General features: G+C 43.4%; 1 protein-coding gene across 1 annotated transcript in view; it reads left to right on the top strand.

The window, feature by feature from the left end:
* Positions 1-19417, top strand: part of ALDH1A3 (aldehyde dehydrogenase 1 family, member A3) — a 30640-nt gene extending 11223 nt beyond the window's left edge. Inside the window, exons 5-12 of the mRNA XM_009071509.1 lie at positions 1903-2031; positions 4379-4492; positions 7328-7430; positions 8441-8625; positions 13571-13735; positions 15776-15933; positions 17094-17168; positions 19049-19417. Coding sequence (XP_009069757.1) covers positions 1903-2031; positions 4379-4492; positions 7328-7430; positions 8441-8625; positions 13571-13735; positions 15776-15933; positions 17094-17168; positions 19049-19121 — 1002 coding nt within the window. The 3' untranslated portion in view covers positions 19122-19417. The remainder of the gene's footprint in view (positions 1-1902; positions 2032-4378; positions 4493-7327; positions 7431-8440; positions 8626-13570; positions 13736-15775; positions 15934-17093; positions 17169-19048) is intronic.
* Positions 19418-23141: the final 3724 nt, after the last annotated feature.

Raw genomic sequence — 23141 nt, 5'->3', positions numbered from 1 at the left:
GAGTTTATATCCCTGGTGATAAGAAAGTATGGTCTATTTGGGAATGTCAAAATGAGGTAAAGCAGGAGGTGATGGTACTATTTATCAGACATTTGTCTTGGTGACTTCTGCACAGCTTTTCTGCCTGAGCAAGCAATGTGACTGCTTACGAGCAGAATTTATGACCTGAGAGCAAAACCTCAGGTTCCTCACATTGATCACCAGTTAAAAGGTATCTCCCTGTCACACTCAGCCACCTTTGGTACTCAGCAGTGCTTTCAAAACCATCCCTTTAAAAACCTACTTATAGAATGCTTTGGAAGGCCACAATGAGGGAACATAGTGGGGCTTGTAAGATCTCAGGTTGACCCTAGCAATAAATACAATAGAAAGTACAGAACTGAATTTGACTCAAGTTCAACATTGTTTGTATAAAGGATGATTGGGGTCAGGAAAACCACATCTGTCTCCAGTTTACTCAGAACAAATCTTCTCCAATTTTTCCCCAGTTCGATCTCAATAACACCAACTGTCTGTGGGTTTGTATATTCCTACTTGATTGAAAATGATTCTGTCACTGTTCTGCATATGTCTCCCTAGACCAATTAACAGTACTCCCTTTTTCCTGTGGCTTGACTATATTTAAACCAATGTTCTTAGCAAGGGAAGTTCTTAGAAAGTGCAGCATATGGCTGATTTTTATCCCAAGGTGATATCATGAGGCAGCCCTGGAGTCCTTTACTGTTGCTTTCTCCAGCTACTCTGCAGCAGAAAGCTCCTAATGGAGTTATTTCATGCTCTGAAAGTGTAGAAAAGTAGTGTAGGTGTGAATGGCTCAAGCTGTAAAGCCAGGCTTCCAAGAGGGCTTAGGAGAAAAAGACAAGTGGGCAAATTATGGGATGTGGCCATTGGAGAAGATCAGTGAAATGGAACAAGTCTGGGAAAAAGAGAGAAGCAAGCTGAAGAATAGCACTTGAGACTAAATTCTGCTTTGTCTCAAGGCTGCTGGGTTAGAACAGGACTCATTGATTAAAAGCTACACTGCTAATTTATTTGTAAGCGTGAATTTGTGGATTCCTAACATATTTGGCTCCTTTGTTGATAGCTGAAGGCCCTTGGCTTGAGTCTTGACAAGAAGTCCCCTTACTGTTGGCCTGCTTCCATCATCCCTGAAGCAGCATTAATTATTTTTAATGAAGAAATCCCTTCTGCTGCCAAATGACCTTTCTGAGATTCAGTGTGAGCTAGATTTTCCACTTCTTGCTTAGGCTCCAAGATCTACAAATACACATGACCATGAAAGAGATTAGCACAGAGGAAACTGATGTGGACTGGTTCCTAATTCCAAATTAGAAAACTAATTGGAAAGGAACAATTTACAATTGGAAGGGAGTATAAGACCTCCTCTGGATTTCCATGACTGACCAACCCACTGCAGTGTTCTAGTTATAAACCTGGAACTGAATGATATTGTATAACTCCTAACTACTCAGCCAATGCCTAGCACAGAAACACAGAGTCCTTTCCAATGAGTAGTTGCACCCTGTAATTCCCCCACATTCGGATGCTGTACAAAAGTGATGCATCAGGAAACTGCCTCCAACACAGTTTCTGTGAACAGCCAAAATCCTACACGAAGTGTGAGCAAACTCATGTAAAGAATGAGGTCACATCATGCAGCAGTTTGTCCAACTTACAGGATTAGTGTGAGGACTGCCAGCAGTATTAGGGATCTCAGGGGGAAATCAAGGAAGTTATACTCTGTAGTCCAAGCAAACATAGCATTGTAAGCAGACTCTTCTCTTTATGGCTGTTCTCCCAGTTCCTTTTTGATCCCTGGGCTGTGTGGTGGGGGAAACACTGCGTGGAAGTGAGTCGGTGACTGTGTCAGGCTGATCTGAGCAGTGCCTTGTGTTCTTGCAGTGGAACTTCCCCTTGCTGATGCTGGTTTGGAAGATGGCACCAGCACTGTGCTGTGGAAACACTCTGGTGATTAAACCAGCTGAACAAAGTCCTCTGACATCTCTGTACATTGGCTCACTTATCAAGGAGGTAAGGAAATCTGAGCATCCAGTCTAGGTTCTGTTCTCTTAAGGTTGTAAGCAAGATTGTGTTTTGAGTTGGCTGTCCAGAATGTTAGGTTTTAAAGATATTAAAGCCTCACAAAGGAAAGTGAGAATTGCCTCTGCTTCAGCCTTTTTTCCTAAGGCCTTTGTGACTGGCTGGAAGGTAGCAAAGATCACAAAACCTGTAGGTTTTTCTCCTTCCTCAGGATGCTGCAGAGAGAATAAACGGTGCTTTGATTCCTCTGCCTTGTCTTCCAAAAGAGGGAAAGACAACAGCTCAGTTTTGTTGCACAATGAGACAAAAAGAGTGTGATTAGACAGCAGTGTTGTTTGTACCATTTCTAAGTGGGACAATTCAACCAAGACAGAGTGCCCTGGGAAACAATTCTTCATCATTTCTGTGGTTCATAGAACAATTTGGCTATGTCTGGCCTGTAAATCCAGCTCGATACTGACATAAAGGAAGGGATTTCAAAATGTTTGCTTAGGGCTTGTCAGGTAGGATCTTGTGTGCCCTCAGATATGTTACTCATGCAGAGGTGGTGGGAGGTGCACAGAACCTTCCAGGACTGGTCAGTACTTCAGCTTCCTATAGCTGTGCGTGTGACTAGCTGCAAGGAAGACTAAAAGGGTTGTAGATACAGTTTTGCCTCTCAGCTGGAAGCCTGTTTGTTAGGCTCAGTAGAATGATGATGATGGTTTTGTCTGTTCTTGGCTTAGCCTGGGAAAAAATAGAAGGATATGTTGGTAATTGACACTTAGGGCTGCTCCATCAGGAAAGGAAGTGGAAAAATAATACCAGTTAAGTATCTCCTACAGTTACTTGACTTAATAAGATTACACAAGACGAGTGAGCACAGGGTGCAATTGTCTTGACTTCTAGTGAGCTCTGCCACACCACTGCTTTTTATACTCTGACATGCAGCTCCCCAAACACATGCATAGCATTCCCCTCCCCCCCACCCAAAAAAAACCCCATTAAATTTTGGTAAAATCAATTTTTTGAGCTGAAATTCTAAACTCTCTGTCAGTTGTCCTTCGAGGCAGAAGTGTAATTAGAGCAGAATAACTGTATTTGAAGATGCTCCTTTCTCTACCCAAAATTAGTTAAATTCTTTGCAGTTTTCCAGAAGAATAAGTTAAACTTCTTTGGTTTTCATCTCTAAAAGGATGCGGAAGATGTTACCACACAAGCAAAGCTATGTGTTAAGTTCAATGAAATAATTTTGGGCCAACCAAAATATTTTGGCTTTCTTTTTTTCTGAAAAACAGAAAAAAGATTTTGGCTCAGTATGACCTGAACCAATTTTTTTTGCTTCCTTGTGGCTTTGCTGCTGCCTCCAAACACCATTACTTGCACAGTTTGACACGCAGTATTTGCTTGAAAACACATTAGCCAAGATGTAAGCTCCATTCACTTTTGTCATTGTCACATCCACAGAAGAAATGAAACTGCCCTTCCAATTTATGAAAAGAATAAACAAGAAAGAAAAGCCTTATGAGGATAATTCTTTGCAAGATAATCCGTGAGCAATTACTTCTTTTTTTCTCTATTAAGAAGGGAAAACTGCATTTATTGAGATTTTATATTAAAAAGCCACAAGAAATGAAACAAATGTGTAACATTCTGCAATTCTGTCATTAGAAACTGCAGGGAAAACAGGCTTGTGCTATCAGTGGTAGGGGAAGGCTAACCTACAAGAGCATAATCCTTGAAACTCATGTTTCAGGAAGTCAGAACAAACCAGTAAGTCCCTCAGTTCTCCTCACACTAGAATTTCACCTAAAGTTTTGCCATTTGTCTCTTTTGGCAGAATCACTAGTTGGCTAATCTAGGTTGTAAATGTGGTGGAAACTTGCATAAGTCTGTTACCATCTGCTTTTGTATTCCTGTTTTATTAGCCCCATCATCTAGTGAGGTTTTACTGACTTCTTAATCCCTCTGGCCCCTGAAGAACCACAAATGTCAACCTTTGTTCAAAACAAACTTTCATTCAGTTACCCCTTGGCTCCAGCTGCACTGCAGTAGCTGGGGGCCAAGTTTGGCCAAGAGACTTACTCTCTTTTGACTTGAAACTGGGACTTCTCCAAGAATTCTTACTGAAACTTGGCATTTCCTAAGCATGGCTGTTAGTTTCACCCATGTCTACTCCAGCTGGTAGCACGCAGCCATGTTACTGGAAAGCCTGGAAAACTGTGATATACCTGGGAAGAGCTTGTCTGCAACTTGCAAACCTTAATTGTGAGGAATATGGTACAACTAATTCAAATTTCCCAAGAGCTGAACTACACTCTCAAAATCTCTACAGAGCTGTATTTAACCTCTGTTTCAGGTGGGTTTCCCTCCAGGGGTGGTGAACATTGTGCCAGGCTATGGCCCCACAGCTGGTGCTGCGATTTCTACCCATGACAGCATTGATAAAATTGCTTTTACTGGATCAACAAAGGTAGGCGATGGATTTTCCATAGAGCACCTGCTGTACCTCTTTGCATTCTCTTCTAAACTGTCATCCACATAAGACTTGACCAATGAAATGTCAGTGATTTCTAGCCAACACCTTTTTCCATCACATTCCATGTGACAGTATTTCTCAGAAGTGTTTGGTATTTGTCTCCTTCAGGTCCTTGTGCTTGTGGTAATCCCACATCTCTCTAAGACAGGTTTTGCCAAACCACCACATTTCTGTGAGGACTGTAATAGATGCTCTGACATTAGGTGACACAGTGTGTGCGCAGGGGAGGTTGGCAGTGACTTACCATCATGTCATTGACCTGATGGAACTTCTGGGCAAGTTTGCTTGCCAGTCCTGCCCTGCAACTGGAAAACATGTCAGTCAGTCAGCCCTGAACAATTCTTCCTTGGCTTTAGTTACCTCTGAGGAACTAGGACTTAAACAAAAACATGGCCCCATGCCCAAGGCCTCCTCTGCTGACGTGGAGGGGATTAACATTTGAGCTTCTTCTGAGACCTGCACAGTAAAGCACCTTCTATTCAGTTTTTTTCCTGTAAATAGCTATGTCTGACTTGTTTATGAGAGGAGTGGAAGCAAGGCCTCTGCACCATCACTCATCTACAGTTGTCCTTTTTTGTACCTACATGGAGAAATGAGTGTATGGCTTTGCCTAGCCCATGGGATTCAGCACAGCTGAGACATGCAAATAAATTTCCCTCCAGTAATCACTGCTGAAAATTCTCAAACAAAAGATTGCTTAGAAATGTGAATGTTTTCCCACTAACTGCTTTAGGTGTTTCTTGCACCCCCTGAAGAAATGCACCATCCAAGGAATGGAAATGCTGACACCAGAGGCAGCAGTTGAGGCAAATAGGGTCTCTTCTCATTTATTTCTTTGAGGAACATTATTCTTGTGGAGCATTTGCCAACTTCATCCATTCTCATGTCTGTCCTCATAATTGCAGAGCATAATCTGAATGTATAATGATGATAAATTACTTTGCAAGGTGCTCTTTGTCGTTAAAGGTAACTCTAAACACTCAAAAGCTTCTGCATTTACCAACACTACCATCTAGTGGCTTTGTGTACATCATAACTGCTGAGCTTATCCCGTAGGAAAAGGTGTGTTAAGCCTCTGTTTCTGTACAAGGATCATGGGAACAAACACGAACACAATAAAGTAAAAGTTCACAATGAGCTTTTTACTCTCTTGATAGTTGGTCTAATCTCAGAGTTTACTCAGTTACATGTTTCTCTCCAAATCCTAGATCAGAAACTTTTAGCCCAGATGAGACATTGGCTGTGTGAAAACAATGGAGCTTATAGACTCATCCAGCCCACATGGATCTGTTTGGGTTTTTAATGAAAAAGGAGTATCCAGTGGATTAGTGGTAGAAGGAAAATCTCAGCTGCTGGAGCCTGTAGGCAAAAAAACCTCCTGTAGACACTGTGCTTGTCTCCTAATCCATGGGTGTGCAGGAAACACCAAGGGAGACAGATTCTTTGCTAATGCATGTGTAATTTAGAAGTGTTTTCTTCCCCCTCCACCCATCTGTGAGTTCAGCTGCATCTCTGCAGTATTTGCAGCACAATGCTACTGTTTCTGAGCCAGGAAATGGAGCTAATTCAAAATATATTTTGACTTAGTTTTTAAGCCCCAGCTTGGGCTCAGTGCCAGCTTGGAAATACTGATTTTAAATTCCATGAGAATTTTCCCATCTAGATTTCTTCATTCCTCTTAGTTTATTAATTTACCCCTCTTTAGCCAGCTAGCTTGTAGCAGTGCCTCTTGCAAAGCTAGGATGCACCACTTATTTCTGCTGTCTCTAGGACTAAGCTCTGAGTGACTAGAGATGATCTGCACTGCTAATAAGAGGAGTCATGCTTGAGTTACAAAGGCAAACCGTGAGAAATACATGAGCTGCTCCATGCTTTCCTTGCTCACAGCTCCACTCCAGGGCAACAGTATTTTTAGGCAGTAATAAAGTTAAGGTTTCCATGTGCAAAGGTAAAATACAGGAAAATCAGTTACAAAATGAGTAAATTCAAATACAAGGTCACTTCTTAAGAAATTAACCTGCCCTAAAAAATAAAGTTCCCAAATAGTTTTAATTCATACTGTTTCTAACAGAATTATTTAACTCGGAGCACAGTCAATCCTTCCCTTCAGGACAGGGTGGCCAGTTAAAGGCCAATAGATGGTCAGAGAAGGTTCCTGTGCAGAAAGTGCCATGGCAGAGCTTGTTGGAGTTCCTCTGTTGAAATCCTCAAGTTTTGCCTTGGAAGGAACACATTTCAGCTACTCTTGTGTGTGGAGCAGCTCAGTCTAAACTGTCAGAAAGTATTAGTTTTCCCCTAAATGTCAAAATCTCTGCATAGCTTTTTGGCATGGGAGTGCTAACAGATAGGAACAGTGAGTTCTTATTGCCTCAGCAAGATTTACTCTTAGAAGTTGAATTCCCAGGTTTTAAAAGGAAAACTTGTAGACCTTGGAGCCCATTGACTGCCAGTGTTGCTCACTAGCTTGCTCTGGTTGGGAAATACCTTGTTCCACAGCTCTGGGTAGCAGATAACTTCAGGATACAGATCCTGGAGCTCTCACACATAGCCTGCACTTTAAAATCTGCCTAAACCAAACCTTTGTTCTGGGACTGACCCAACACATCTCAGCAGTAGGAAACTCAAACCCTTTCAAAGTGCTCCCCCTGACTTCTACCTGCTTCAGCCACCCACCAGGCTTCTCCACCCTTGTTAGCATCACACTTGACACATTGAGTTGAGATTTTCAGGGGAAACAACTCATGCCCTCTTTGTGTCTCACTGCTACAGGTTGGAAAACTGATTAAGGAAGCTGCTTCCAAAAGCAACCTCAAAAGGGTGACATTAGAGCTGGGAGGGAAAAACCCCTGCATTGTGTGTGCTGATGCAGACTGTAAGTATGGGCTGCTGTGTTTATTTGCTGTAAGAGACTGAGTGTGTTGGGGTTTGGGTGTCTCTGCTGCCCTTTGGCAGCTCCCAGGGCTGGTGTTTGCCACCATATCCACCCCAAAGGCTGGAGGAGACCTCTGTCCAAGAGCAGAATGGAGTTCTGAGTTGCTGAAGCTCTTCCCCAGCACAGGGATCATTCCCATTGCCTTCCCTGGGGATGGCTGCAGTTGCAGATAATTCTTGCATTTGTGTGTTTCTGTTGTTTGTGTGCTTTTTGTGTGGTTGGCAGTGCTGCAGAGCCTGAGCCAAGCACTGAGGAAAGCAGTTTTCTGGAAAGCAGTCCCTCTGCAGGCATTCCTATGCCAGAAGTTTTGTAGGTCCTGATCTAATCCAGCCTTCACCTCTATCCTGGGGGTCTGCAGGGCTCACTTCACATGTTTCATTGTGATTTTGTTGCATTAGTGGGTAGTGCTAGGAGATATGTATAACCTGTGACCATCAAAATGGTTGGAAAATCCTATTAGGCTTCAGGAAAATACTCTCCATTCTCCTGCACAGCACAGCAGAGGTTGAAAGTCAGAGGTATTTGTGCCATCTGCTAACAGTGAGCATTGCAAGGACCTGATCAAGGCTGGCACACTGCTTTCTGAACTATCACTACTGAAACTACTCTATAGGAACCAATGCATGGCATCTAGGAGTCCACATTTGAATTCTCACAGCAAGAAAAACTGGTCACTGCCTTCAGTGAGTCTTTGTGGAAGAAAGTGTCAGGAGCTATGGCAACCAAGACCTCGAGACAAAAGGCAGGAATGGTGGTGGTGGGGGTGGATAGGATTAGAGATCTGGTTTGGGGGCAGTATGAGGTCCTGTGAGTGCCTTCCATGGGTGTGGACCATTGTCAGCATTTTTTGAGGAGATTTTCAAAAGAGAGAGGAAAAAACATGTCTGGAAACATTGGAAGGCTGAAACTCTGCATGTGGTAAAACTTTTCCCTCCTGGGCCATTTTGCAGTGGACTTGGCAGTGGAATGTGCCCATCAAGGCGTGTTCTTCAACCAAGGGCAGTGCTGCACTGCTGCCTCCAGAGTGTTTGTGGAGGAGCAGATCTATCCAGAGTTCGTCAAGCGCAGCGTGGAGTATGCCAAGAAACGACTGGTTGGAGACCCTTTTGATGCCAGAACTGAACAAGGGCCCCAGGTAACTGTGCCTGAGAACAGTTGTTTGGTTTTTGGTTGTGGTTTTGTTTAATTTTCCTTGTGTAAATATTATCCTTACGAATATGGTCCCAGCAGAAGTGCCGAGGGGTGAGTAATGTATCATGGCTTTATTTTTCCTCTCTATTTTAAATATCAATTAATCACAAGTGTTGAAATGTTATGTTGTAATTTTTTTAAAACACAAATGTATTTAATTCAGTTCTTATCCAGCCTTATGGAAGGGGCTGTCTCCCTGGTACAGTAACACAAAGCATGTTGCAGTGAGCCATAGCCCTGTGCACAAGAGTGCAGCTGCAGAAAAGGCCATTCAGCTCCTTGGCTGTGTGGGTGATGACAAGTAGTTAGAGCCCAGGGACTCCTGAGTCCTCACTTTCCCTCTCCTCCTCTGCTCCCTTTCTGATCCTCTGGCAAAGTTTCAGCTGCATTAGGAGGAAGAATCATGCCAAGCTGCTGTCAGAACCAGCCTCCTCAATGCTTCCAGAGCCTTCCTCTTAGTATTTTCTTCTGAAGCAATCTGAGCTGCACTGGAAGGCTCTGGAGGAAGATGATCCTTGGGTCAGATCTTCTAACAGGTCCACTGTTTGCTACCAAAACCAAACCAGGATTCCCAGAAATCTGTAGCTGAGGCCTCTTGTTTTCATTACTTCACTGTGAGTTTTTCTTCCTTGGTGCTGTGTAGGATCTGCTAGAGTAGGGATGGCTCTCAGGACATCCGCCTCTCCTTATCTGGATCTGAATCCACATGTCAAAACCTCATTGCATGTCCTCATGCATGGGTAATAAGATGATGTACATCCCCTGTTCATGCTGAGGTTATATCTAGCCCTGTAACTTGCCTAGAAACAGATTTCAAACTGCTCAGCAGTCTTAGGAAAATAATCCCATGCTGAGACTTGCTTCATCAGAGATGAGCTGACCCTCAGACTGCTTCAAGGTCTGCTTTTATCCAACAGTAGCTGACTGGGCAGCTTATTTCAGTTCATCCTTGCTCCCAGCTCTTGCCAGGCTGTCAGAGCACTTCCCAGGGCACACTGTGGCACAGCACCATCCTCTGGGATCACTGTGGCTTAGAGAGACTCTTTGCATACAGAGCTATAATTAAGGGTAACAGTAAGCTGAATAGCAGCGTCTGGTCAGATTTTAAATACGGCCCATCTGTCATCTTTCCCTGCTCTGGCTTACCTGTTACACTTGTAGTTAGGAGAGATCATACACCCACACACACCTGAACTTGTGTGCATGCAGCTATCAAGCCCAAGATGGGAAGGTGTTGAGAGAGTGGGAGGAAACTGTAAACCCCAAAAGCTTTTGTGCAAAGGAACAACCACTTTCTCTGCAGCTATAGTTCCTCACTCTCTGGAGCCTATGCTGTGGGCACACACAGAAACTTAAGCAGAGGAGAGAAATGATGCAGTGTCACAAGGGCTTAAAATACTTCCAAAAGTAGCAAAGATTCACACCTGCCCACAAGTTACTGTTCAAATGTGAAGTTTCCAGATCAGATTGTTTTTCTGTTCCTGAAGTGACCTGCTTGACTATGAGGGTTTTTTTATCTTGAACTGATGGATAAGGGAAGAATCACCAGGAAAAATAATGTCTTCCTCTTCATCTCTCCCCATCAGTTGCTTCAGATCCAGTCTGTTGTTTTCATTCTCCTTCCATGTGGGTCAGAGTGAACATACACAAAGCATTACAAACACGGCCACATGCTGCTGCATAGATCCCACTCTGGGATGGTCACTGGCTTAGGAGCCAAGAGTGGGAAGGAGCTGGAGTCAGTCTTTAGGCTGACAGTGGTTTAGCCCATGATTTTTTGGTCCTACATCAGTTGTAGGTGATGACAATCCTGTCCCACAAGAACCTGAAGTTGATGTAAGCTAGTCCTGGAAAAGCAGTCCCATGTGCAGCTGTTTGTTCCTACATTGCATTGCACTAGACTGGGGAACTGGCTGATTCAGGTCTAATCCAGCCTTTTTGGATGTGAGGAAGAAAGGTTTTACTCAGGTCAGTTCCCTGAGGTGGATTACAGTGCACTGGCATGGATGCTCATGGCATGGATGTGGGGAAAAGACTGTGTCAGCTGCAGTATTGGGTTCTGCTGATATAAACTGTACTGCTCTGATCAAAATTAGGTCAGCTTTGAACAGTATTAAATTTAGGCAGAAATGAGGCATGCTTCTGATGAGACTTCTCCAAAACTCACATGTGTCTGGCTGTGCTGCCTGGCTGGAATTCAAAGGACACCACAAGAAACCTGAGGGGTGATCAGGACTCTTTGAGCAGAGTGCCAACCTCAAATGCAGACCAAGGGCAATTTTTAACTTTGGATTCCTGGGAGCTGGATCACAGGAAGCAATAAAGTAAATCTGCACAGATGGCAAACTGGTTAACCAGTGCATTATACAACTGTGAACAGCAAACTGCATTAGATGAGCCTAATGTCCTGATGGACTAGAACAGGGACTAGATTAGAACAAGACTAGACTAGTTGTGTTATTTAGAACCCCAGATTCTGGATTCATGGACTGTAGGACCTAGTCTACAGAAATAAAATAAGCACTAATCATGGCACTTGTTAGCCAGAAGTTATTCAGCTCGAAACATAGTTTGATTTTTAAGAAGGTGAATATTTCCTTAGACTGTAGACATATACCTCAGGATTAAAGTGTGAAAGCAAAACATGTAAGTAAAAATGGTCGGCATCCAACAGTCTGCTGGCCTCAGTTCTGGGTTATTCTGTAGGATTACAAATGCTAGGTTTGGAAGAGTGCTCTGTGTGGTCATGACTTCCATGAGGCAAAAGATGAAGATTTGGGGGTTCTCAGATTTTCAGCATTGCAGTGATCCTTAGAAGCTTTCTCCTCTATTGAATTAGATGAACAAATAGTAGAATTTGCTTCACCAAACCATGTGTTTTTAATAGAACTCAATGCTTGAACTATAAATAATAGTGGAGTAGGGGACAGAATTTAAACAAGCCTTGCAAGCTCTAGTTACAATGACAAACAGTTCCACCCTTGCATGTCATTTTTACAAATGTTTTCTTTCCCCAGTGTCTTTTCATCTAACTGTAGTTTGCCTTGCAACAAGTTACAGCTGTATAAATATCCTTGTTTTGTTTTCTGTGATGTGAAGTGGATGGACTGGATTGGTCTGGATCACAGACATGCCAGGATGGAAAGCACTTGCAGATATTTTCAAATTATTTACATTTGGCAACTAAGCAACCAGACAAATAGACAACATGTATGACACCTGCCAAACTCACTCTGTGACACTGTATCCTATGTGAAGGCACACATTTCCTCGTGCAGTAGCATGTATCAAGTGTTTCCTTGGGTAGCACCTTAAGACATGAGAGAACATGAGCATTCAGTACAAGCTGACCACAGTGCCTGTGATCCACACATCTGTGTGGCAGGAGATGTGCTCTGTGCTGTGTTCTCTGTTTTTGCTGTGTACCAGAAGTACCCCAAGGACACCCTCCTGCAGCTTTGATATTTGTCTAAAAGCATGAAAACTTGGATTGTGTGTGGCCAGGATTAACTAGGGACAGGATACAGTCTGTAATCTGGAGGAGTCAAATGTGGAACACGCCATGTAAACAGTCCCAACTGGCAACTGGCCCTACTGAAACAAAAACAGATGCCTAGGGAGGAAGACTGAACCAGTCCAAGCATCTGGAGATACCTGGCATCCAGAATAACCCCCCAGGCTGTCAGGGCACCTTGAACCAGCGGGTGGAGTCTTCTATTTAATCCCCTCAATAAATTTGTCGAGATTTTTTTTTAGTTTTGCTTTTCAAAAACATCTCTGTAAGTCTTTTACTCTCTTCAGGGTGCTGTGATGAGGTGTTGCATCCTTAATTATACATCATGCCAACAGCTAGGTCTGTTTGTTTGAAACCTGGCAGTGCCTGCAGCACAGTGCTGCAAGTGGGGCACAAAAGAAGGATCAGTGCTGATCAAAAGTTCTATGGGCTTCTGCACCTCTTCCCAGCATGTCCCACTGTGCTTGTGGAGTACATGATGTCTCCTGCAAGTCCTGGTGCAGCTGTGCAGCTTCAGAGTCCTGTCACTGGACTGGCCTTTCCCCACCTCCACTGTTAGTTAAAGGCTGGTAATGACAGCACTCACTGTTTGCGATTGCTCTGTATTTAGGTGTGGGTGAGGAGGAGTTAGACAAGATTGGTAGTTAAAAGTGAAGGTATGGTTCCTGGTGTAGAGAATCAAAAAGTGCAGGGATGGTACTAGTCTCTCAGATCAGAGAAATCATTCTGAGTATAAAAGCAAGGCTTCCGTGCAGCAGTTGTTCTGAAGTCACCCCACCAACAGGGTTTATCTTTGAGGCTGCTCATATAGTGTGCATGTGAATAAGGAGATGGAGACAGAGCTGGGGACAGAGGGCTATGGGTGAAGCTGCACACTCAGCAAAGTTGACTTAATTTAAATACCCTGATTCTCTGTCTCTTGCACTGATTCTGTTGGTGGTCAGATTCCTTGCTGAGCTGACTTGAGGTTGCTAGTCCAGCAAAACCCATCTCAGGCTGTTTTCGTGCTGCTGCTGAGCTAAATCAGTGCTTGGAGAAGGTCAGCAAGTCCCACAGCTCAAGTGAGGTGAGCCATGGGAGCCACATATCCAGGACTTGGAGGAAGGGAAACTGGGGAGACCCCCTGCATGTGGCAGCAAACAGTTAGATCACATTAAACTATCACCTTCTGTTTTCTGTGGCTCAGGGCTATGCCCACATCCTGTCTCTCACCCTGCTTATTGCCTGACTGCCATACCCTAAATTGAGATGCAAACTGACCTGTTTTGACAGTGCCCTGCAAACGTGCCCCTGGGCCACATACCATGGCTCCAGTCTCTGGAACGGTGATAATAAAGGCTCTGCTGTCTGTTTCTTTTCCTTTTGTGTCTGACAGATTGACCAAAAACAGTTTGATAAAATCCTGGAGCTGATAGAAAGTGGGAAGAAAGAAGGGGCTAAGCTGGAGTGTGGGGGTCTTGCCATTGAAGACAGAGGCCTGTTTATAAAACCCACTGTGTTTTCAGAGGTCACTGACAACATGCGAATCGCCAAAGAAGAGGTACAGTACAATCACTTCAATTTGAGATGCATTCACCACTGTCAACAGGAAAGAAAGATTGTACGGTAGTTTGAAGGGAAAGCCTGAGAAGAGAATAGAAGTTTGATTTATTTCACTTATTTCTATGCTCTAACAACTGCTAAATGCTGAAATCCATTCTACTGATGCAGTATCTGCAATGTGAGCTTCAGTTTGGAGTGTATGTACGTGTGGGGGGAAATTGTGAGAGAATAGGGAGAGCAGAACAGGCAAAAAACCTGTCAAAAGGCTTTAGCAGCAATTATGTGCAGTGTCTGTTTTCCAGCCCTTCCTAATGCCTTGCTGCTTTCCCTCATTTTGTTTGGTTTTCCTAAAGCAAAGCAGCCCTGTGAGTGTACTCACTGGGCAATAACAAACCCAGATTAAAACACAGTAGATGAGTAGATAAGACCCTAAAGCTTTTGGGTCTCATTTCAGGAGAACTGCATAATACAAGCACATGCCTTACCTAGATAAATGCTGCTTTAGAATAAGAAGTAATGGTGATGGAGGGAGTTCTGTCTGAAACCTTGATAGATATATAAATAACTGAGTAAAAATAACTGAAACTGTGGCAGGCTGGAGCAATTCTACTTATTCTTTGCCCTGTAGCTTGAAGGTTTTCTGAAGACAGAGTTAAGCTCTCCCACTCTACACCAAGGGATGGGTGTGCTCTTACACACCTCCTACGGAGTGGGCTCGAAATTGCTCAGCTGTGGTACGGTGACAGAGGACAGTGTAATGTGAGTTCTTTCTTCACTGCTTTGTAAAGAAGGAGTTACTTTCTTGCAAAAGGGTGGGAAAAGAACTCTGGACTTGAATGTGGTGAGAAAGGAAGGAATGGCCCTGCCATATGCCACTGAAGAACTTCTCTCAAGGAGCCTAAGCATCTGAAACAATCCCAGATTCCATTCTCATGGAAAAATCCCCTGAGACTGACCATTTTTTCCTATACGAAAACATGCTCCAAGCCAGCAAAGTGCAGACCTAATACTTTGGCTTTCATTACTCATATGCAGAAATGTTGAACAAGCTGCATGTGATTAGATCCTGTGATATTCCTTTGAAATAGAAGTTAATCTACTTTTCAACGTGTTCCTCAATGGAAAATAAGTAGTTGCCAAAGTCAAACTGGCACTTGTATTTGAGAGTTTAGACTAGTGCTTTTTATGGGGCTGCTTGCTGTTCACTCCTGGCAGGATGTTTAAATGTCTCAGATCTGCCACAGATTCTCTAAGGAACCTGGGAAAGGTATCAGTCAGTCAGGGCATGAGTTACATTCTAAAAATAGAGGGAAAAAGCTGAAAATCCCATGACAGACCATTTCTTAATGAACTCACTCCAAAGCCCAAGTCATGATTCACAAAGCTTATCCAGTTTCATTCACTTGCAGTTCTGTTGCAAATGCATGTTCATCCTTTGCCTGAGATTGAGGTTCCACTTAGTACCTGGATCTCCCAAAACAAAGACATTTAGAAACCCTTGTATGAGCCTAAATGTGGCCCAAATGAATCTGTATCCAAGTGAGTCTGTATCTCACCTTCAGGGTGAGATCTGGGAAGCCAAGTTTGTGGTCAAACTCTGACATGGTTAATGCAGTGCGTGCAAATAAACTGCACACACTGACAAAATCAGAGTTAAAACCAAGGGAGAAAATTTGCATCCTTTGAAATATATTAATGACTACTTGAGTACATTCAACTTCGGAGTTCAAAAGGAGAGTTGTAAATGAAATAAAGATGAATCATTTGAAACTTGTCCAGATCTAAATCTGCTTATTTTGATTTTTATAGATGATCTGTTAGTTGCTGGATCTAGACATGTATTAACTACTACAGTGCATACTGTGCTGCTTTTGAAGTTTCATTAGTAGCTTTTAAGAGACTTTATCAGCAACTTCTGGAAGGTTAGGATACAACATTTTAAATACAGCATCCAAACAAAGCATCTGATTCCGATTACTTCAAAATTACTGTGATTAGCAGAGGCTTTCCTGTACTAAAGTTTCATTGATATGTGCAGATTTTTGGGCCAGTTCAGCCAATTATGAAGTTCAAGAGTATAGAAGAGGTCATAAGAAGAGCCAACAGTACTGAGTATGGACTCACGGCCGCAGTGTTCACAAAGAACCTGGACAGAGCGTTAACGTTGGCTTCGGCACTGCAGTCAGGAACAGTCTGGTGAGCAGTGTGGGACCGTGTGGGCTGGGAGTTTGTTTCCTGGGAGGGCAGAGAGGTGCATGGCTTGTAACCATGTGTACATGCTGGAGGTAAGATGCATTATTAGTCCGTTTAATTCTTGATATGCTGCTCAGAAGCAACATCCATTCATCAAAACAAGATGGTGAGGACCAGTTTGGCAAGAAGTTCAATCGATGCAATTCTCTATCTGGAAAACTCTGGAAATGTAGGAGTTGGAGAAAGTTCCACCAGATGTGATGTCTTTCAAAATCCTGAGAGCAAAAAGCAATTCCCATTCTCTTTCGGCAGCAGCAGGCGTGTCTCAGCTGCACACACTAGTGCGGACAGTAGATGGCAACACACCACTGCCACAGAGAAAAGCAACTATTTTTGCTTATACGATTTCTATTAGAACAATTTTAACGATGGAATCCTGATTATTTTTTTTTCACTCAAGATAAGAATTTTCTCTGATGTCTGACTCTGATGCACACAAAGGATTGATTTCAAGAGCTGGCACCAGAAGAATCTGCTTCAAATATTTACTTTAAAATAGGATGTTGGGCTTTAAAGGATATATATGCTGTACATACATCAAGGTGCAGACCGACAGCACCAAGCCTGTCCCTCTTCAGTCATTTGATCTTACTGAGATGCTGAGGAAGTGTCTGCATTAGCTTTTCCTACGAAGTGTCCATAGAAATGGGCCTAGTGCTTTCATTTTACTGTGACACAATTGTCTAATACAGTCCAAATTTTTTTCTATACCTGGAAGCAGATGCTGGGGCCTGGTTGTGAGAGTTTAGAGAGATTTCTGAGTAAACATGTTTATTTCAGAATGTGCTTCATAAACTAGGGAATAGGCTGTACCGTTTATTTTAATCATGACTCTGAACACAGCATTAATTCCAGCTCAAGCATGAATGGCTTTGCCATTGGAGACTATGAAGTGAGATGTAGGTCAAACTGAGTACTACTCAAATGTTTCTCTTTCTGCAGCAAAATAAGATTTTATTGCAAAAATCTGATTTCTCAAGCAACTGAATTGTATAAAGAGAAAACTGACAGATTTCAGCCTTTCTTTGTATTGTCGTTGTTGTCATCATCTTGCTTCTCCTTGGTATTGAATTGTCTTTTTAAAATGAATGTTTTTATTGTAGGATCAACTGTTACAATGCTCTCTATGCACAGGCTCCTTTCGGTGGCTTTAAAATGTCAGGCAATGGCAGAGAACTGTAAGTTTTGCTCAACATTGTGTTTATATGTGGGTGGTGAATGCAGTAACGATTGTGCCTGTGAAAACACTGTTGAATTTGCTTTAAAACTCTCAGGCTTGCAGCATGCTGCACAGGGAGATGTTAAACCAGTACAGCATGTATATCAAACACTACTTTAGGAGTACCTTCATTGGCTTTATAAGCTTATAATAACTTCAGTTCAGTCAAGTCCACTTGGAAGCATTTTTCCGTACTAGTTAGATTGTTAGATGAAGGGGAAAGTATGGCACCTTGGCTGGGGCCACTGGTATCCACCCCAAACCTCCTCCATCTTTACAAGGTGGTATCTGGGCCTCCCTTGACTGCTGTATCATTGCTCCTAGTTGGACCTCTTCCAGTGGGAAGGAGTGATCTCCAAAATCATTCTACATCCCATCTTCCAAGCTTGCCACTAAATTACAGAAGGACCCTCTGTCCCTCTTTTCCAGCCTGGCCTGCCAAAGTGGGGCTACCAGACATTTCAGCTCTAATTAGTTACTAAAGCTGAATTTTTCAAACTCCATGAATTAGAGGTAGAGCTGAGAAATTCATAGAATCATAGAATTTAGGGGTTGGAATGGACCTTAGAGATCATCTAGCCCCAACCCCTACCCTGGGCAGGGACACCTCCTCACTAGATCAGGTTGCTCAAGGCTTTATCCAGCCTGGCTCTGAACACTGCCAGGGTTGGGGCAGCCACAGCCTGCCTGGGCAACCTGTGCCAGTGTCTCACCACCCTCACAGGAAAAACCTCTTTCTGGTACCTAACCTAAATTTCCCTCTTTCAATATCTCCCCATTCCCCATCATTGCAGTTCCTAACACAGAGTCCCTCTCCAGCTCCTTGTAGGCTCTTCAGATATTGCAAAGTTGCTATGAAGTCTCCACACAGTCTTCTCCAGGCTGAACAACCCCAGCTTCCTCAGCCTGTCTTCATAGGGGAGATGCTCCAGTCCTCTTGTCAACTTCATGGCTTCCTCTGGACTTGCTCCAACAGTTCCACGTCCTCCTTATGTTGAGGACACCAGAACTGCATGCAGTATAATTGTCTTAAATCTCAATTTCCTTCTTGTACAGGAGAGAGGCAGATTTTCTTACATCACTCAGCAAAGTCATCAGAGGAATCTCACTCACCTTTTCTTTCATAAACCAGGTTCAATTCCAGTAACTACTTCCAGTAGTTGTTCTGGTGCATCTGCTGCTCTGAGACATTCAAATGCCTGACTTGCTAAACACAGCAAATAAATGAATCCTCAAATGGGATATTATATAGAGACAGACCTTATGGTTTACTTTGCCTGACTGCCTGGCTAATTAAGGGATGTCAGGGGTTTATCCCATGGGCAAAGCATGGGAAAGGAGCCAGTTTCCACCAACCAAGACATAATGCAGTGGTGGGCTCTCTCATCAGTATGCATTTCTGGAGCCGCTGTGCCCTCTTGATGACATGGTATTTTGTAGATAGAAGCTTTCTTTAATTACTGTCTAAGCACTCATAACTGTTTGTACGTGGCTCTCTCTTCTGTGGCTTCACACAGCAGCACTCAGTTTTCACTAGGCAAAGAGTCACAGAGTCTTATCTTGTGGGTTACAGCGACCAGAAGCGTTCCATGTTTCTTTTACAACAGAGTGAAGCTGTGTGTTCTTACATGTATGTTCTTAGTGGTTAGTAGAAGTGATGGACCAAATTGGTAGCTGGTGTAAGTCAGTTCAGACCTAGTTTTAATGGCCTGGTGTCCTCTACAGCAGCTGTCAATGCGAGGTTAAAATGCACTGGTGTAGAAATTGCATCTCTCAGGGAAGTACACATTAATATGCTACAATTGTTTGTCCCTTTCCCTTCTCTCTCTTCATTTCCAGCGGTGAATATGCTTTGGCAGAATATACCGAAGTGAAGACAGTCACCATCAAACTCTCCCAGAAGAGTCCGTGAACACAGAAGGCCTAAAATGCTGACACTCTGAATGTGAGACATGGGGACGTGTTCAGAGCGAGGGGGAGGGGAGGGGTAGGGAGGAAAATGGAAACACCTGTCTTTATTCCTCTAGAAACACTGAATCTACTGGACTCCATTTGTCAACTGGCTCTTCAAAAACTGATTTACCTGACCCTACTGGCAGTACACGTCTGTACTGTGCAAGCCCCTGGCTGTACATCTGCCTGCTACCTGTGACCAAACACTGGTCAGTCACAGTGTTTGCAGGATATCTGCTTTCAAGCTGTACCCCTGAAGGACACGGACATCACTGGCGTGTTAGAGAGACTGCTGGTTCCATTCACATGGGCTGGTAAACACCTTCAGAGGCATTTGCATTTCACTTGGCATAGACGGACTCGAGTGGTTAGGGCTAGTACAACTTGGCTGGAGTTGGTGGAGTTTATGTGAAGATTGCAGCTGGAGTTTGGAATGGGAGTGCAAGCTTTCATGGAAGGATCTGTAAAGAAATTCTCTTTGAAAGAGCTATCTTGGTCTCTCTAAAGATATGTGCATTCTCCATACTGGTGATATTCTGGCCCTGAATGAGATTTGTGGGGTTTCCTAGAGGACTCCTTTGGGGCCAGTATTTCACCCAACAGAGCTAGACTTTCAAGTGTCCTTGGAACCTGATGTTTTGGTGTGCACACACTACACATGCTGCAAATGCAAGTTACTAACTTGCTGACCCTTCTGGCTCCAAGTGAGTCACAGTTGTATCTCAAACCTTCACTATAGCACTTTTTGCAAGAGGATTTTGCACTGTACTTACCGTGATGACACCAAGTTGGATGCTAAGCATGTAGCATGGTAGATACCCCACAGAAAACATCCACACCAGTCCTTCTGATCTGGGGGAGGGAGCAGAAGAGCTGCAGGAAGCTGTCCTGCTCTCTCTTTCTCTGTAGCTTTCAGGCTTTCTGAACATCTCTACATTTCTTGAGCCAGGGCTATTATTATGAGAGTAAAACTTATAAGCTCTTCTCACTGCTTCTTTATCCTGTATGAATGTAGCTTAAAATACATTTCTGGAAGTACAGTATGAAAAGGCAGGTGCTCCCAAGCACACGCAGTGCTCAAGACGTGGGTGTACAAGCCAGTTACCATGGAAAAGCTATGACTGGACTTATATGTGTCAGTAGCTTCACAGCAATCATCTCCGTGAGTACTATTGTCTCGTGGCCAGCACAGAGTAGCTGATCCTTCACTGAGAAACCAACTGCCTTGGATTGTCTCTTGCTCACAGCTGTCCACGGAGTGACTGTCACACCAAGTTCATGCCTTAGTACCTCCTGCAGTAACTTCTTTGCATGCCCAGACATTACTATGAGATTAATGACAAGCCACATGCTGTCTTCAGTTCCTGGGTTCACTCCTTTCCCTCCTCCTCCTCCTCCTGGCTCTACTGGAGAACCACTGGCAAACAGATGGCAAGTCCCATTGTCTGCAGGAGCTGTGAGCATGCAGGACTTAGTGGTGACAGCTTGTTAGGAAGTTCAACTGGTCTCACTGGCATTGCCCTCTGAGAACAAACCCATCGAGGTTCCTTATGGCCTATCAGCAGATCTCCAGGGAGCACTGATAGAGATTGCTGCCTGGAGTTTTCCAGATGTCAGAACTTGATGCAGAAATTCAGGTCTGACCTCTCTTCTCTGCTGCAAGCAGGGATTTAAGCCGTACCTTCCTTTGCTCAGAGATATACCCAGTCAGTAACAAGTTCTGTTGCATGAGTGGAGCTTTTTTTGGAGGAGGAAGGAAGGTGGGTGGTGATAAGTAAGGAAAAACTTTGCATGAGCCTAAACTTCCTGATTAGTTAGTGAACGTTGAAATTGCACTTCAACATTTCTTCACTTCTTACAAGACATACCTCCAACAGCTGTAACTAGGAGCCTGTCCTCCCATGGGATGTGAGACAGGTAAATCTCCCCATCCAGTGACAAAGTGTCCTCCCTTCCCCATGAAAGGCCAAATGGGAACATTGTAAATAAGTTTCTATTTTTGTAAAACACTTAGAGTGCAAACATCTTCTCAGACAAACATTTTACTTTTGCCTACCCGGGGGCTTTCTTGGGCTGCAGCCAGACTATAGGGAGGTGAGGCAAACAGTAAAAGGCTGGTTGGTTATCTTGATGTATCTCTGTATTTTTGATAAACAATGGTGGAAACTGAAATCATCTGAAATTCTTTAAATCGTACTATTCTGGCTTTATATGTATAATATATACTTCACCTTTTCTTTCCCTTATCAAGTTTTTAAAAAAGTCAATGTATCTCTTATTGTATAAATCAGGGTTTGACTCTACACACTGAATTTTCTAAGTTATATAACACTAGACACTAACTTTGAAATAACCCCTTCGAGGGTATATATATTCTTTCATTGCACAGTAAGGCTTTCTTATGAAATACTAGGTTTTTTTTAAAAAAGAACTATATTTATAAATTAGTTTACAGTTAATCTAATGTATTTTTATAGCTAAAGGTACATGCAAATGCTATGTTTAAACCTCATGTATATATTTAGACTATGGGTATCTTTTTGTAATAGTTCTTGTTCCTAATAAATGTTTAACTTTGTGAAACTGGTGTGTCTGGGGATTGCATATCTCACTGGGGGACTGTGAGGGAATCTGCACTTGGATTCATTCCTGCAGTTTGGGAAGAACTAGCCTATTTTAAAAGAGTGAAGTGCTGAAGTGTGGTCTGTGCTTTACACATAAAAGCTGGAGAGTGTGTCTGCAGCTCACCCTGCAAACAGTCACTTCTGTGAGTTGTGTCATTTACCGTAAGGGGAGGGAGGAGGAGAGCAGAGCTGCATCTGGCAGGGGCAAGCACAGCTTCTTCCAGTTCCAAGTCGGATGGATCCTCTTTTCCTTCTGAGCTGAACCTCTAAACCTAAGCATTTGTGAAGGGACTGTGGGTTATGCAGCCACATGGGCCTTCCTGCCTTTGTCTGGATGCTTCCTAAACCCCTTTGGGACACAACCAGCACTAGTATGACTCTGCTAAATGTGCTCCCATTTCTGTCTTGTTTCCCTGTCTGCAATGTAGATTGAGAGCAAGAACATTCTGATACCATTGTCGTTTAACTCTCTTCCCACTGGATACACTGTGTGTGAGAAATACCTGTCAGCTCCCTACACAGGCCAAGCCAGACTCCTTGATTTTTCTACTTGCTAACAGCATCACTTAGAAGCTTTTAGACTTTAGAAGGGGGAAGGCTTGAGATACAAAGGAATTACTGTGAGTGACATAATCAATGGAGACATCAGGAAGAGTGGGATGAGCTTTGGGAAAAAAGGGGAAAATTATCTTGAATGTGGATAATTATTTCTTAGGGAAGTTAGAGTTTCTATCATAATAAAGGAAAAAGTTATTTTAGTGGGTTTTCAAACAATTGTGTTAAAAAAGTTGTAAGAAAGGTCTGAGTAAGAGCTGGGCTGTGAGGCAGAAAAGGCCTGGGTAAGAAGTGGAAAGGCTGCCAGAAAAAAGTAACACTGTTCTTAGCTATGTTAGACGACAATGCTATAGGTACATTCTTGCTCTCTATCGATGGTTGCAGCTAGAGGCAGACTGAGAGAGGCCTGAACACAGGTGAAAGCACCAGTGAAGACCCATCCTCTCTGTGCCTCCACATCACCCCAAAGCAGCATCCCATGCAAACCTCAAACTGCCACAGCCATTCAAAGAATGGACATGGCATTTTCCATCCTCAAGTGACCATCAGAGACCAATTCCTGGCTATGGCCCAGGGAAAATGAAACACCCTCTGCGGTTCATTCGGAGAATCACTATGAGTAACAAACTAAAAGGCACGCGGAAATGCTCTTTTCTCAACAACTCAAATGGGTGGGGAAAATAAAGCAGTTCCAGGCTGGGGAGGAACGGGTCAGTGATGGGAAAGCACTGCGCACCGCAGCGAGCAGGCTGGAGCACAGCCCGTCTGACTCCTTCCGAAGAGAGGGGGCAACCTCGCTC

Source organism: Acanthisitta chloris, unplaced genomic scaffold (genome assembly GCF_000695815.1).
Source record: "Acanthisitta chloris isolate BGI_N310 unplaced genomic scaffold, ASM69581v1 scaffold33503, whole genome shotgun sequence".
Taxonomy (NCBI): Eukaryota; Metazoa; Chordata; class Aves; order Passeriformes; family Acanthisittidae; genus Acanthisitta; species Acanthisitta chloris.
This window is presented reverse-complemented; position numbering and strand designations above follow the sequence as displayed.